The 13,818-nt window shown below is 40.1% G+C and overlaps 1 protein-coding gene across 3 annotated transcripts in view; it reads right to left on the reverse strand.

Moving 5' to 3' along the window:
- The window catches only part of DGKI (diacylglycerol kinase iota), a gene marked incomplete at its 5' end in the record, with an annotated part of 211,137 nt that overhangs the window by 34,530 nt on the left and 162,789 nt on the right, over positions 1–13,818 (reverse strand). For all 3 annotated transcript variants that reach the window (XM_082760598.1, XM_082760600.1, XM_082760599.1), the window contains 2 exons: positions 11,958–12,083; positions 12,659–12,786. In XM_082760598.1, the coding sequence (XP_082616724.1) occupies positions 11,958–12,083; positions 12,659–12,786 (254 nt within the window). The remainder of the gene's footprint in view (positions 1–11,957; positions 12,084–12,658; positions 12,787–13,818) is intronic.

The following is a 13,818-nucleotide window of genomic DNA, read 5'->3' on the forward strand; positions in this document are numbered from 1 at the left end:
CACAACAGCAGCTTGGTATCCTGAGACACCATCCAAATAATTTCAGGCCATCTTTGGTTTCTAAACAGCTTAGAAACTGCCCTAAGTGGTATGTTTGTTACCACAAAGCAAACCAGTGACTCCTGGTAAATTGCCTTTAGTGGTTTTGGGAGAAGGGAGACTGAAACATAGGAATCCTTTACAAAAAGGTGCTTGCAATAATGTTCATAAATAAGTGGCCTGATTTTCACAAGTGCTAAGCATCAAGCAAACCTCACTTGTTTACCATCGATTTAAACAGACAAACAAACAAACAAAAAACTTCAGTTAATGAAAATAACACACAGGTCTTTCTATAATCCTAGGCAGAGCAGAATTGCTGAGCTCTTTACACTTCTGCTATGGGATAAATAATGAAGAATAAAACTTTGTAATGGGAGTTTCATATATGGTTTTGTGCTACACTTTTAGAGGCCTGGCAGACAAACAAGAATCTAGGAGTCAGGGTTATACTGGCTCTAAGCCACCTCTGGCTCTCTGATTTCAGCTCTTGGCATAATTTAGCCAGGTCCATCTGTGTCTGCTTGCCCATGGGCATCAACGCTGCCAGGAACTGCAGCTAGGCTATGTGCTACGGCCCCACTCTTCATGTATTTCACTCTCAAACACACACCTCTGTGCCAAAACTGCTAAATGCTCACTCAGTCTCAGCTCCTGAGACAAAGCTGTGGGTTTTAGTGCTCCTTTCCCAGCACAGAGAGGTAGCAGGCAAGCAGGGACAACTTTTCTCCCTCTCACTTTGAATATTTTCCAGATGTCAGGATTTTCTCCTCTTGCTCAAGATAACCTTTATCAGGCTTTTCAAGAACAGACAGTGTCTTCTACATCGTGACATCTAAGGCTGCAGCCAGGGACCTAGAACATGCAACCAAGGCATGGAAGAACAAGGGCAGCAACACCAAGACACCCAACCTGGGAAAAGAGCTTCCTCATCCTCAACAGTTCCCAGACAAACTGGAGAGTCTCTCCTCAGCCTGAGCATGTTAAACCCAGGCCATATTCACAAGTAGTTTTTCAACAAAGCAACATTTTCCGTAGAAATAAACCTCTGGCACACACACAACTACACCAAGCAAAAACAGATCACCAAGATATTTTTCAAGCAGCCCTAGTGAAAAAAAAATCACTTTTAATTCAAGATTCCAGTGAATATTCATGTCAAAATATTGCTCTCAGCCTCATCAAAATTCTGTGAACTTTGTGGGTCCAAAACACTAAATTGCAAACCTCAAACAATGACCTATTTCACGTGACTGTGCTTAGCCTCTAACTTTTTCTGCATAGTATTTTGACACTCGCCTTTTCAGTTTCCAGGCACAGCTGAAATTAAAACATGTAGATATCTAAAGAGTTAGAGAAAGTTGGCAAAGGTTTAGCTTTTAGGAGTGTAACACAGTCAATTCAGACAAAGTAGTGCTTCTGTGTGATAATTTAGAGCAGCTTTTTGTTTGTTTGTTTTGTTGTTGGTTTTGTTTTATTTTGTTTGTTTGTTTTACAATATTGCCTTTCTATTCTTGTTGCAGGCCTGTTAAGCCAGAACTTAAGAATATGAATAGGAAGTCAATAAATACAGTCTGAATTCAAATTATGAGATGTCCTAGTGTGAAAGATTGGACACACTATGTATTTAAATGCATGTGTTACATATGTACAGGACTATGCATCATACCCGTGCCCTGAAGCTCTAAAAGCTTATTAGCCTTGGCTTTGATAAAGCTTAGTACTGAATGAGAGCACATTAAGAACTGGTCTCCTCTCCAAACAGATGGCTGATCCTTATGGCAGGGACATAGAACAGGGACACAAGCTTGCTGTTCCTCAGAAAACTAAGACCTAGATGTTGGTGGGTTTTGTTGATATTTTTTTTTTACTTCAACTCTTACAAATAAAGAAAAAGAATACACAAATACATACGTACATGTTACCTAAGACAACAAGGTTCACTACTTTTCCAGTATCTATTGGACTGGAATCTTATAACGCTGGAGAATATTTATCCTATATTTATCAGATTGCTTAAAGCAAGCCCAGAATAATACAGGCTCCCTTTCTGTCAATCATCCTGTATCACACTACTAAACCTAACTAGCCCTTCTTCCCGTGTCTGTAATGTCACTGGGGGCCCTGGGTCTGCTATTTCCACTCCAGAAAGCCATTTATATCCCACAGTGGCATCATCAACTCCACTCTCTCCTCTACCCATCTCTTGCCAGTTACAGTTACCACATGCCTGATATTTGCAGGACAGCAGTAGGCCCTAAAGATCAAATTATCCAATGTCATTTTCTTTTACCCAGCAAAACATAAAACAATTGTACAAGAAGTGACTGCCTTGATACAATCCCCTGTCTTCCATGCTATACAGCTGCTTTACTTCTCAGCATGGATTTTGCTTCTCACTCCAGGGGCTAAACTAAGCAAGCCAGAAGAATGGAAGCAAATGAAAAAAAAAAAAAAAAAAAAAAAAAAAAAAAGTTGAAGTGAGAAAAGAGAAAAAAAAAAGAAAAAGAAAAAGAAAAAAGAAAGAACTTTTCTACTTTGGCCTTGGCAGTCAGCCAGAGAGCAAAAACAGATTTATAGCTGTTATGGTAAACAATTTAAAACTAAGGCACCCAGCTATCTGTAGTCTGTCAACATCAATTTCATCCTTTAAACACACTCCAAAACTTCCATTCCACTTTGAAAACTCATTTCCCTTGCCTTATCTACTGGAAATATTTGGTAAGTGTTTTCAAGCTAGATGGCAGTTGACTTTCTCAACATCCAGTAGGTAGGTGCCTTTCTCAAGCACCTGCATATTCTGTTGCTTCAAGTCATATAAGAAGAAGAGAACTGGACTGCTTACATTTCTCTTTTGGAAAGTGGCTTGCCAGTCTAGAAGCAAGATCTCTCTAAGATGCCAATTTGTAGTCTCATGGTGCATAAGAACATTTTGCATGTTACTGTCTGCCAAAATAACATGTCAGCAGGGTGAATATCCTCAGCATCTCAGTTGAGATGCTACAAAATCCTTAAGAGCCCTCATTCTGAGGGCTCAGGGGCAGGTGGGTGGGAAAAGAGGAAGCTCAAATCCCACCCCATCCACTCTGGGGATCTATATCCTGAATAACAGAATTATTTGATAATAAGTACTGACGAGAGAAAAAAACATCCTACAGGATACAGTACAGGATGTACTCTATTTCTATCACATACTGAAGGGGCAGAAACACAAACCCACCACCTCAGATGTGCCTGCTGTTGTTAAAACCCCTTAGCAATTCAGCATCTCAACAGCATAGGCTGGAGACTTAATTCTGGAAGAAAAAATAAGAACTATTTGCATTGCACTCACATGCACAAATAAGGTCATACACATGCAAATCAAAATCAAATTCTAGTTTCTTCCTCTTCTAATTACACTCAACAAGAGCAGAAGCAAAAGACAATGTCTTAAAGCTCAGTAAAAAAAAGCTTAAAGCTCTGGGAAAGGGGTTGTCAGGATGATGTGTCTAGGTTGTGTAAGTACCAAATACTAATGACTATTGAAGACATTTTAGTAAGTAAAAAACATGTTTTTCTACACAGCACAAGTTCTCTGTATATAAAGCTAAACTTTGGCAGTAGTGACATCAAAATCTTATTAATTAATGGAAGTGGTGATTAAAGAAGGTCTTCCCTGGATTCAGTCACTTAACAGAGACAGTACAAGTTGCTAAAAGTTCATATTAACAGTTTTCAGAATCATCTCATTTTCACTGTTTGCAGAGTTCCCTCAGGTCTGGTGGGTGCAATAACTGTAGAGGTGTGGTTCATCCCCTGATACAGCAGGGAAGGTATGTGGTAACAAGTTCCCAGTCCTGTATCTGCATCTTCAGGTGTCAGAGCAAAATGCCATAATTTTCCCATGCCCAGAGCTGTCATTGAATTGGTAACATCATGGCCAAGGTCATGCAAAACCTCTTGAATCTTGAGTTGAAAATGACTGTTCTCGGGTTTAGCCTCACATGCGCAGTCTGTGTGTGATACAGCCAGGATACACCAAAAACATTTTGTGGGCCAGTCTTTGGAAAGAAGTATTTGGGTAATAATATTCCTCTCCATCCCCCATGATTTTAAGCATTGCTTTTCTCTCTAAACTGTGTTCTTTTCTTCTGCAGTTTGGTCAAGGTGTAGTTGACTGTATTCAGACATGTCTAGGAATCCGTCATCCTGGCTATGATAGGGATGAGTATCACTACAAGATACATTTCCCAGGGAAAGTGGACATGAATTAATTAACAAGGTTGGAGAGATTCAAGACTAACTTGTGAATTAAGATTTGTCTAGGTGTAAGTCTTATTTCCAGTTTCATGACATGCCATTTAAGAAATTCATCTATACCCTGTATATACAGCTGGATATGATCAAGCTTGTTGTACAAGCAGCACTTGAAGGAAAAGGAAAAATTTTTCTAGAAAAAATGTCAGAGCTGGACAATTAAGTTAGCTTCCAGATAGTAACAGATACCAGCAGCATCAGGTGTCATTAAAGAAACTTTTGAAATCCCACAGGCTACTAAGAAGCACAAGGCACTAAGCAAGATTTTTATTTGCTGTCAATCTGGAAGGAGTACGAATTTCACTGGGAAGTATTTCTATCCACAGTTCTACAGTCTCCAGATTGTTCTTATATACAATGACTGTACCACAAAATCAAAATAACTATCCTGTTTTTGAGAATCTCTTTACTGAACTGTCTATATTAAGAAAATAAGAGAATCAAGCTTTTCAGGCAGGGCTTGATCTTGAAGATATAGATGTCACAGAGAAAACACACTTCTTTTTGTAAGCCAAATTCAACCATTTTAAGTGTGTTGCTATTTGTCAGGATGAAAAAAAATAATATCTGTATAGCAAGAAATGAAGCTTGAAAACAAATTACTCAAGTAATGCCACAATTCTCTTGGATTTTCATTGTTACATAGTAAGTTTTTTTAAGGAATGTGAAAGGGCATGAATATTTCTTCTCAGAACCGCAGGCACCTATCATCAAGGTAGAATTCCAAAGGAAAGCAGTAACTGCTCCTTTTTTTTTCCAACTGAAAATCTCCAGAAACAATGAAGAAGGCCAAAATATTGAAGTATATGGAGAGAATAAATATTCACATCAGGAGCATAAAGTACTTGAAATTCACTATTCACCATGTCTGAGTGCAATAGCATAGAACAATTAAGAGGTGCCTTCTTTGTCAAGAAATGGGAACAATGGAAGATTTACAGGATCAACTATAAGATTTTAGCTACTGTGACTGCATTACACTGACAGTAGTGAGAGTTTTCAAAATACAGGACCAGACTCCACATTCAGATACATCAATTTTTACTGCTCAGTCTTACTGAGGAAACTTGCTTTCACTCAAACAATTTATTACCTATTTGCTACATTCTTATAATTACATGATTTTTTTTTTTTTTTGCATTCTTCAAAGTACTTTCCTATTTAACCCACATGTACCTTTCCCTTAACCATTCTCAGCTTTCTATACAGCATTTTTCCTTTTCTTTTAGTCCTCATCTTTCTTTCGCTAACATCCTTCATTTTTAATATCACTATCCTAGCAAGAGATGGAGAGCTGATTTAAGCACACCTTTTTCATGTTCCATCTTAAGGTAATAAGAATGATGCCTTACAAGCTATTTGTAAAAGTATCTAGACAACAGAAGAAAAAGGAAATGGAGCTGAGTACAGACGCTGCATTTCATTATGTTCTAATTCTATTATAAGGACTACATGAGTGTACAGTGAAAGTGAGATATGATCTACACCATCACTCAAATAAGGCTTCACTAAAAGTAATCACTACTCATGTAGCCTCACCTGGGACTTTAAACAATAGAAGAGTCATTTGTTTAGTTGTACACAAATAGGTGGTTAAAACATACACATTTTACTCTTATGGCTTTAGCCTGTAAACTAAATCTGAACCAGAACACTAATTCACATTTTACTATCAAAACTCACCAGGACAGACTTATTGACTATTTAAGAGCTGATGCAGAGTTTTCCAGTGCAAGAGTTTTGGGGAAACACTGGAATTTTTCTGTCCTTCGCCAACCTTTAAACCTTTAAATGTTCACTATTACTAGGCAGCTCCTGCTCATTACATTCAAATGCAAGTGACCTCTTCATATTTTCCTAACTTTCACTAGATGAGCATTCCTTTTCCTTTCTGCATGCGACCTTGTATCCCAAATGCTCTTTTCACCTTGTACCACACCAAAATTTCTCTTAAAAACAAAACAACAACAAAACTTGTAATGTCTGTACAGTCACACTGATTTCCTGGGCAATGATCTGTTTCTTGTGGTTGAGTTAAAACACTTGGCATTTAGCCTTTTTCTTCTTTCCTCTCAGGAACTAGGTTATTATTGCCTCATAAAGCAGTGCCTGGGTGGTATTACTAGCTAATTAATGTCTATTTAGTGTAAAGAGCTTCCAGCCCCTTTAGCTGCTTTTTCTTTCTTTCTCTGACAGGGCCAGATGGCACTCTGGCCAACCTTCATCCACCCTTCACGAGCCATACACTCAATTCAGACAATGAATCTAGCAGCTTTGGAACTCATTCCCTTTACATGTGTTAGGTGGGCAGACGCTGGAAGAGTGGTTGTTATTGCTCCAAACAATGGGTAAATAAGTGACTTCACTTAAAAGACATAGGTTAAACATCTATGAAGCAATAGTCACCTTTTCATTTTTGTACGCCGTTGTGTTATTTGTTTTTATTTTCTATCTTTCATCATAAAACAGGGTGACAAACACATACCTACAAAAAGAAATACATGGTCAACAATGAATACTTGCAACAGCCTGTAAGGCATTGATCATGCCCACCTCACCATACCATTTGATCACAGAATAAATTAGGATGATGAATCCACTCATGTTCAAAGAAAGAGCCCAATTACATTCTTCTGTGAAGCCAGCCCAGAATACTTGTCTTTTTTCAAGATCAAGCACCAGTAATCCAAGTAACTGTCTTCCCATTGGTGTCGTATGCACCTTTCACACTGATTTGATGTTCCTATTAAGATATGATCCTCCCCAGCTCCAGATTACTGCATCAAGATGCTAATTTTCATGTCCTTTACACTCCACAAATTGGTCACACATCAAAGAGCCTTCAGAAAGGGTAAGGGAAGGAGGAACAAAATGTAAAATATCATTAACCAAATGCCATCTGAAAATTAATTAGCATGAGGCTCACCTGATTAAAAGTGTAAATAATTTTCTCTCAGAAAACCACTGCCTCAGAAACATTACAGACGAATTGTTTTTTACCCCAAAAGGTTGCGATCAGGAAAAATTCCAAATCTCACCATTATTTTTAGATAACATTCTCATCTCTACTTTCATTGAATTAAGTCATTTAAGGCATCTCTGTATTAGTAGATTTTGTCTTTTTATCTTCATTCCTCACTTCTCAGAAAGCATTATTACATCTTAGAGAGATTAAATATATATATAATAGTGCCAGAGACACTCCAAGCAGCCTGCAGCCATACTATGATTGGCTGTGGTCTAATCTGCTTTTAACATCTGAGGAGTATCACTACTGATTCATGTTTCAAAGACAAATGACTACTGAGAAAACAGCCCCAGCTGGTCAACTGACTGACGCGTTCTCTCACTGCAAATCCCATGTCACTTGCCCTAGTGACAGGATATAGGGTCTCACACTTTGAGCTGGAGGTGATGTGCAATATTTCAGGCCAAACATAAAACACTGGACAAAGATGACCTTCACAGGGTCCATGAGAACTCCATGGGTGGGAGGAGGTGTCTCCTTCATGCTCTGCCATATTCCTTTTTAGGGAACTGTACTCCAACTCATTAAGATCCTCTCTGCAAATTCTATTTGAAAAAAAAAATAAAAAAATCTGAAAGGACAAACCTCTGAGCTGCTTTCAGCTGCCAAAAATATAAAAGAACTTTCTAAGCTTTTGCTTTAAAATGACAGGTTATAAATGCTTGACTTTCCAACCTAAGTTTGGTTGGAAAGTCAAATGCTTAGTTGGAAAGTCAAATACTCAGAAGCTTGGAAATACCAGAGCTCGTGTTATCTGAACATCATGCTCCAGCCCTGTTGCACTCATACGTTACAACAACCTTTAATTACATTGCCACGTGCTACTTTCTTCTATTGGACTCTTGCTTTGATGTTTAAAAAGACCTGCTTAATATCCTTTTGCATTCTGTATAAGCAGCGCACAGCCTCGAGGTTCATTTATCCCACACTACCAAAACTGTGCACAGAATGTAAAATGATTAATTTTCTCCTAAGCATCTCTGACAGAGTCTCCCCATAATATCCAAGTTTCTTGTGACTGTGAAATTTACCCTCGCTGTGTTCCTCTAAGGTGAGGTTGCAACATTATCTGTATTCCGCAGGTGGGAAAATGAGAGTCGGAAGAAAGAAGGCACAAACTTCCCATTAATTTTAGTAACACAACCTAAGGCACACAGGAAGCATATTACTCAGTTTCCAGTCCTTCACTCTGTTTCAAAGTCTCCTTGCAATGGCCTCCCAGCCTACTTCATAGCAGACATGCATAAAATGAGGAGCCTGTTGTTACTGGCCATTTGTGAAGTTTGTTTTTAATCTGCATCAGTCAGAAATTTTGTGGAGGAAACTGAGGAGAGAAACCAGTCCTCCAGAGTAGCTTTCAGCTGCCTTAAGTGTAATATCTTGCTTTCTCCACTGCAATCCTCTGCTTCATTTACAATACATCTTTCAGCTTTGCAGCAAATGAGGCAATGTCTAAACATACTTCAGAGCGTGCCCACCTTAATAACGAATAATCTGCATCAGCTCAGAACTCTAGATTCTGGAGAGAAACGGCCACCAGGTCCCTAGCCTGTCTCCTTCTCTTATCTATCCTCACCCCATGTTCTCCTCCTTTTTTTTTTTTTTTTTTTTTTTTCTTTTTCTTTTTTCTTTTTATTTTTATTTCCCGTTGTGATTTCTTGTTCTTTGCTTTCTCTGCTTCTCTCCAACAGCCCCCTAAGCCTGCACAGCAGCCTGTCTCTTCTCATCTGTTACAGCCCAAAGTCCCTGCGGGCTGACATTTTCTCCTTCACTTCCTTTTCCTCCTGTTCCCTCTTCCTCTTCCCCAGATACCTGACTGTCCTCTGGGCTCCTCCATGGCTACTTCCCATCTCCTAATGCTGCTCCCCAAGTTGCTGCATACACTCATTTGTTTTTTTTTCTACTCCTTCTTTTGTTTTTTTTTCGTCCTATTTTCCCTGCTCCTCCATACATCTTTACCAGCCTATCCCCATTTGACCAAGATTGTTCCTCCTGTTTTTTTCCTTCCTGCTGGAGATCAGCAGCACAGTGCCCCCTCCTCAGCTTCTGTGAGCCTCCTGCAGCCAGGAGTAAGCACAGAGAGACCCCACTCAAAACCTCCCTGAGCATGTACAGACACAAATTTTTGAAAACACAGCTCCTGAATCTGAGGTCTCCAACAGGTATCAACAGCCTCAGGGCAAACTCAGGAGCACAAGACAGCAAAAGGCATTTCCTCAGTATAATGGGGATACTTTTAAATGTAAAGCCTCAAAAACTTCAGTGCACTAACAGCACTAAAACTTCTCAGAAAACAATTTCTGGATTTATTTAATTTACAGAAAGTAATTTAAAGCAATACATTTTCCCCAAATCTTGTATTCAGAAACTACTGAATTTTGTTAAACTTTAAACTAGAAGAAAAAGAGAAAGATTCAAAGACTGAGTCTTACCAAAAAAAAAAAAAAAAATCAGCCAAAACAATTACAGTTTAGAAAAGCTTTAAAGGAAACTATGCCTTACAGTAAACAGTGACGGGTACACTTTACTCTGGGCAATACTACTGTGCTGATAATTAATAAACCTACCAGATAAACATAATTGTTCCAGCTAAACAAACATTTCCAGTCACACTGGCGTAAATAAAATCATTCCTTTCATCAGTTAGAAGCAAGTCCACGTGTTGTCACCATCTCTCCACACTGCCTAGAAGTGTCTAAGCATCATTTTTCCCCCAGCTTGGTAAGACCCAAATTTCAGGCTGTCCATTCCTGTCTGATGAAAAGTGCACCTGAGTTCGCTATCCCTAGCACAAAAACAAGAACTGATCCAGAATTCCCCCAGAGTAATGGGGGAAAGCCTGGTGAGCATTTTCTGTCAGTGAAACTGCAGATTACCATTCCTTCCCACAAAAAATCCTCCTTTCAGCAGCATCCATTTTGCTGCGAAGTTTCTGGTTTGTAGCCGTGCAGCTACAAACTCCCACCCACACTGTATCTGCCCTGAAGCAGTACTCAGCAGGCACCATGCAGCCTCAGTTTGAGCACATCTGAGACAGAACACCTGGTTTCAAAAATCTAAAGTTGAAGGACCAAAAAGCTGAGAAACACTTCTAAAATGGGCTAGAAGAATTAGAAACAAAGCAAACAGGATCACAGAGTCCATAGCCTATTTTTTGAACTTTAAAGCTTTTCCTCTCCTAGGACAATGCTTTTATTCCAACTGGAGTTTTTATAATTTATTATTCCTTAAGAAATATTTTTAAAACATACTAGTGTAGAAACTGATGCTCATTTTACTGAATCTTTGGTGAAGACACAATTTTGTATACCTTCTTAAAAGGACAAAGCTGCACATTTTATTTAAACATTTAATGACCTAAGATGTCATTACTTTAAAAGCTATTTTACAAACATCTTGCTCAAGAGCTTTCATCATGGTCATGGCAGCCAAAAGGGCCAACCATACACTGGTGTGCTTCAGGCACGGCATTGCTAGCCAGTTGAGGGAAGTGACTGGCCTGCTGCGCTCTGCCCTGGTGCAGCCTCATCTCAACTGCTGTGTGCAGTTTTGGGTGCCTCAATGTAAGAAGGAGATAAAACTATTAGCATCCAAAAGAGGGTTACAGAGATGGTGAAGGGTCTATGAGGAGTGGCTGAGGCCCCTTGGTTTGTTCAGCCCAGAGCACAGCAGGCTGAGGGGAGGCCTCATGGCAGCCTGCAGCTCCCTCACGAGGGGAGCGGAGGGGCAGGCGCTGAGCTCTGCTCTCTGGGGACAGTGACAGGACCCGAGGGAACGGCATGGAGCTGGGACAGGGGAGGGTCAGGCTGGGGGTTAGGGAAAGGTTCTACACCCAGAGGGTGGTCGGGCACTGCAACAGGCTCCCCGGGGCAGTGGTCATGGCACTGAGCCTGACAGAGTTCAAGGAGTGTTTGGAGAGACTCTCAGGCTTGATTTTTGGGTGGTCCTGTGTGGAGCCAGGAGCTGGACTCAATGATCCTTGTGGGCCCCTTCTAACTATGTATATTCTATGTTTATCAACAGCAAAACCACTGTTTAATCATAGAATCACAATGTCTGAGTTGGAAGGGACCCATAAGGATCATCGAGGCCAACTCCAGTCATCCTATACCTGCAATGATATCACTGGCTAAAGACAATATGAAAATTATTGCCTACAGCTTTGAAAGTAAGCAGTAATTGTAGAAGTTTCTGCTTTTGCATGTTGCATCAGAATTACCTTAAGGGTGAGTGCATCGGTCTTTTTCATTAACAATTGTTGTGAAGGTTCCTACTGGAACATCAGACATCCTAAAATAATGTATTTACTTTTGGAAATATGGATATACATTTTTAAGAGAGTGGAGTGACACGGAGGGGGGGAAATAAATAAATAAATAAAAAGTAACAATTAAACAAATAAAAATACCAAAGGCAAGAACATATAATAATGGAGAAAGAGGATGAAACAGAAGTGATTAAAAAAAGAGAAGAATTAGAATGACTTCTGTTATTTTGGCATGTCAGCACAACTCAATAGCTTAAAAAAGCCACTAGTCTGTGGTGATGGTGACAGTGTGTCATCAAGCAGAGAAATGCAGAGGGCTCTTACTGCAGCATATGGGTCTGGCTGGCGTCCTTTTGTTTGTCAGGTACCTCGTAGTGTGGGGAAATCTTGCTGAGGCCACTGTCACTCAGCATCCTCTTTCGAACTGCAGGGTTCCATCGATCTGATATTCTAGGGAGGGAAAAATGAAGAGAAAGGCATTCAACTCCAGAAATTACTTTGCATGCACCACTTTGAAGCTCTTTTATGTCTGTTTGTCCCCATGATTTTTCAGCCCACAGCAAGCTAGTTTAGCTAAATTCACCGTAAGTACAAGACTCTTCCTACAGAAGATAAGGAACATTTCTGGTCTGCCCAGAGGATGAGAAGAAAGAGACATTTCACCACCATTCTGAGGCTCAAAGGACTTCATGGACTTATATACTGGTATCAAAGCCTTGACCATGCAGAGAACAGCTTTGTAACTTGTTAGATACAGATTTATGCCAGGGGCAGATGGTCTGTGAGGGTGTGAGGACATTGAAAGGTGCTGAAGATACCTCTTTAGTCCTGCTGTTTGCTTCAGGATGTGTAATACAGTAGATTTTACTCTGCTGTCCTTCTGACATTACCATTGCTGCACCTGATCCTGTCCCCAAGTCCCCACCCTTTACCATAACACCCCCACCCTCTTCTGAAAAGGGGACCAGAAAAGGAATGCCCAACTCTAATGTGGCTGCTGAAGGCCAGATTCTAGCACCACTCACCCAGAGGCCTGCTCCACTACCAGATCAGGCATTCCGGGTGGCGTCCCCCCCTGCTGTGACATTACCAGCTCTGGGTCCAGAATAAAAATCTCGTCCTGCGAAATTTCCGTCACAAAGTGCAAATGTTCCTGTCGGAGTGATATAAGGAACAGATAACAAACCTGTGGCATCACTGGTCAAACAGAAAGCCCAAATGGCTACAGGAAACCTGGCAGTAGATCAGTCTGAAGAGCATTCATGTGACTCTGTGTGTGTATTTATTTAAGTGCATACATATACACACACAGTAATAGCAATGCTACTGTGGTTGTAAATAAGCAATTCTTAGATTTTAAACAAAACAAGATTCCCAACCAACAAGCTTCACATTCACAGCAACACTTAAAAGGCTGTTGCTCAGTGACTCAGGCCCTGTCAACGCCATTCAGCTGAAAACTGGACGTCTACCCAAAAAGCTGAGGTTTGCATTTCCAAATGAGGACCATCATCTAAGATCTGCCCTCAGCTGACATCTGACAGGATTTTTCATAGTTTGCAGGTATTTTCTCAACCCTCAATTGCTTGTATATTCTGTTTTTGCATCTCCATTACCAAAGCTCTCTTTCTCAATCCCTCTTTTCTGTTATTGACACAGAAGTCCCATTGTCTTTCAAAAACACTGAGTGTGAGTAGGCCTGTCTAAGTAGGTGGATGGACAGGAAACTTCCGACATTTTGTGCACAGGGACCATCACATAGCATTGGTCTTTTGCCCACAGAAACATAGGGCGATGAAGTAGGAGGGAAGGATGACAATTTGTACAGAGTCTGAATTAAAGAAATGCAGAATAAACCAAACAGAATGACACTGTCCAGTTTAACCTATAGCAGCATCTTCTTCATCTTTGCTTTACAAATGTTAAAGCACAACTTCATTAAAGCATGTATATGGCTGTGTGCAAAGGCCCTTGGTGGCTATATGCAGACACTGAACCTGGGACCTCTGAGCTAAAGTCACAGCTTCTTCTGCTTGAACTAAAACACCAGCTGCATATGTCCATGTAATTCAAAAACTGCTTACATAGTTCTTAGGGGGACCAGGTGCAAATGACCAATAGGTGAAGCAACAGTTTACACTTAATGCTGAGCCACTAATTGATCTGTTCTGGCTACAAACCAGGA

Source organism: Aythya marila, assembly GCF_965140915.1.
Source record: "Aythya marila genome assembly, chromosome: 1".
Lineage (NCBI taxonomy): Eukaryota > Metazoa > Chordata > Aves > Anseriformes > Anatidae > Aythya > Aythya marila.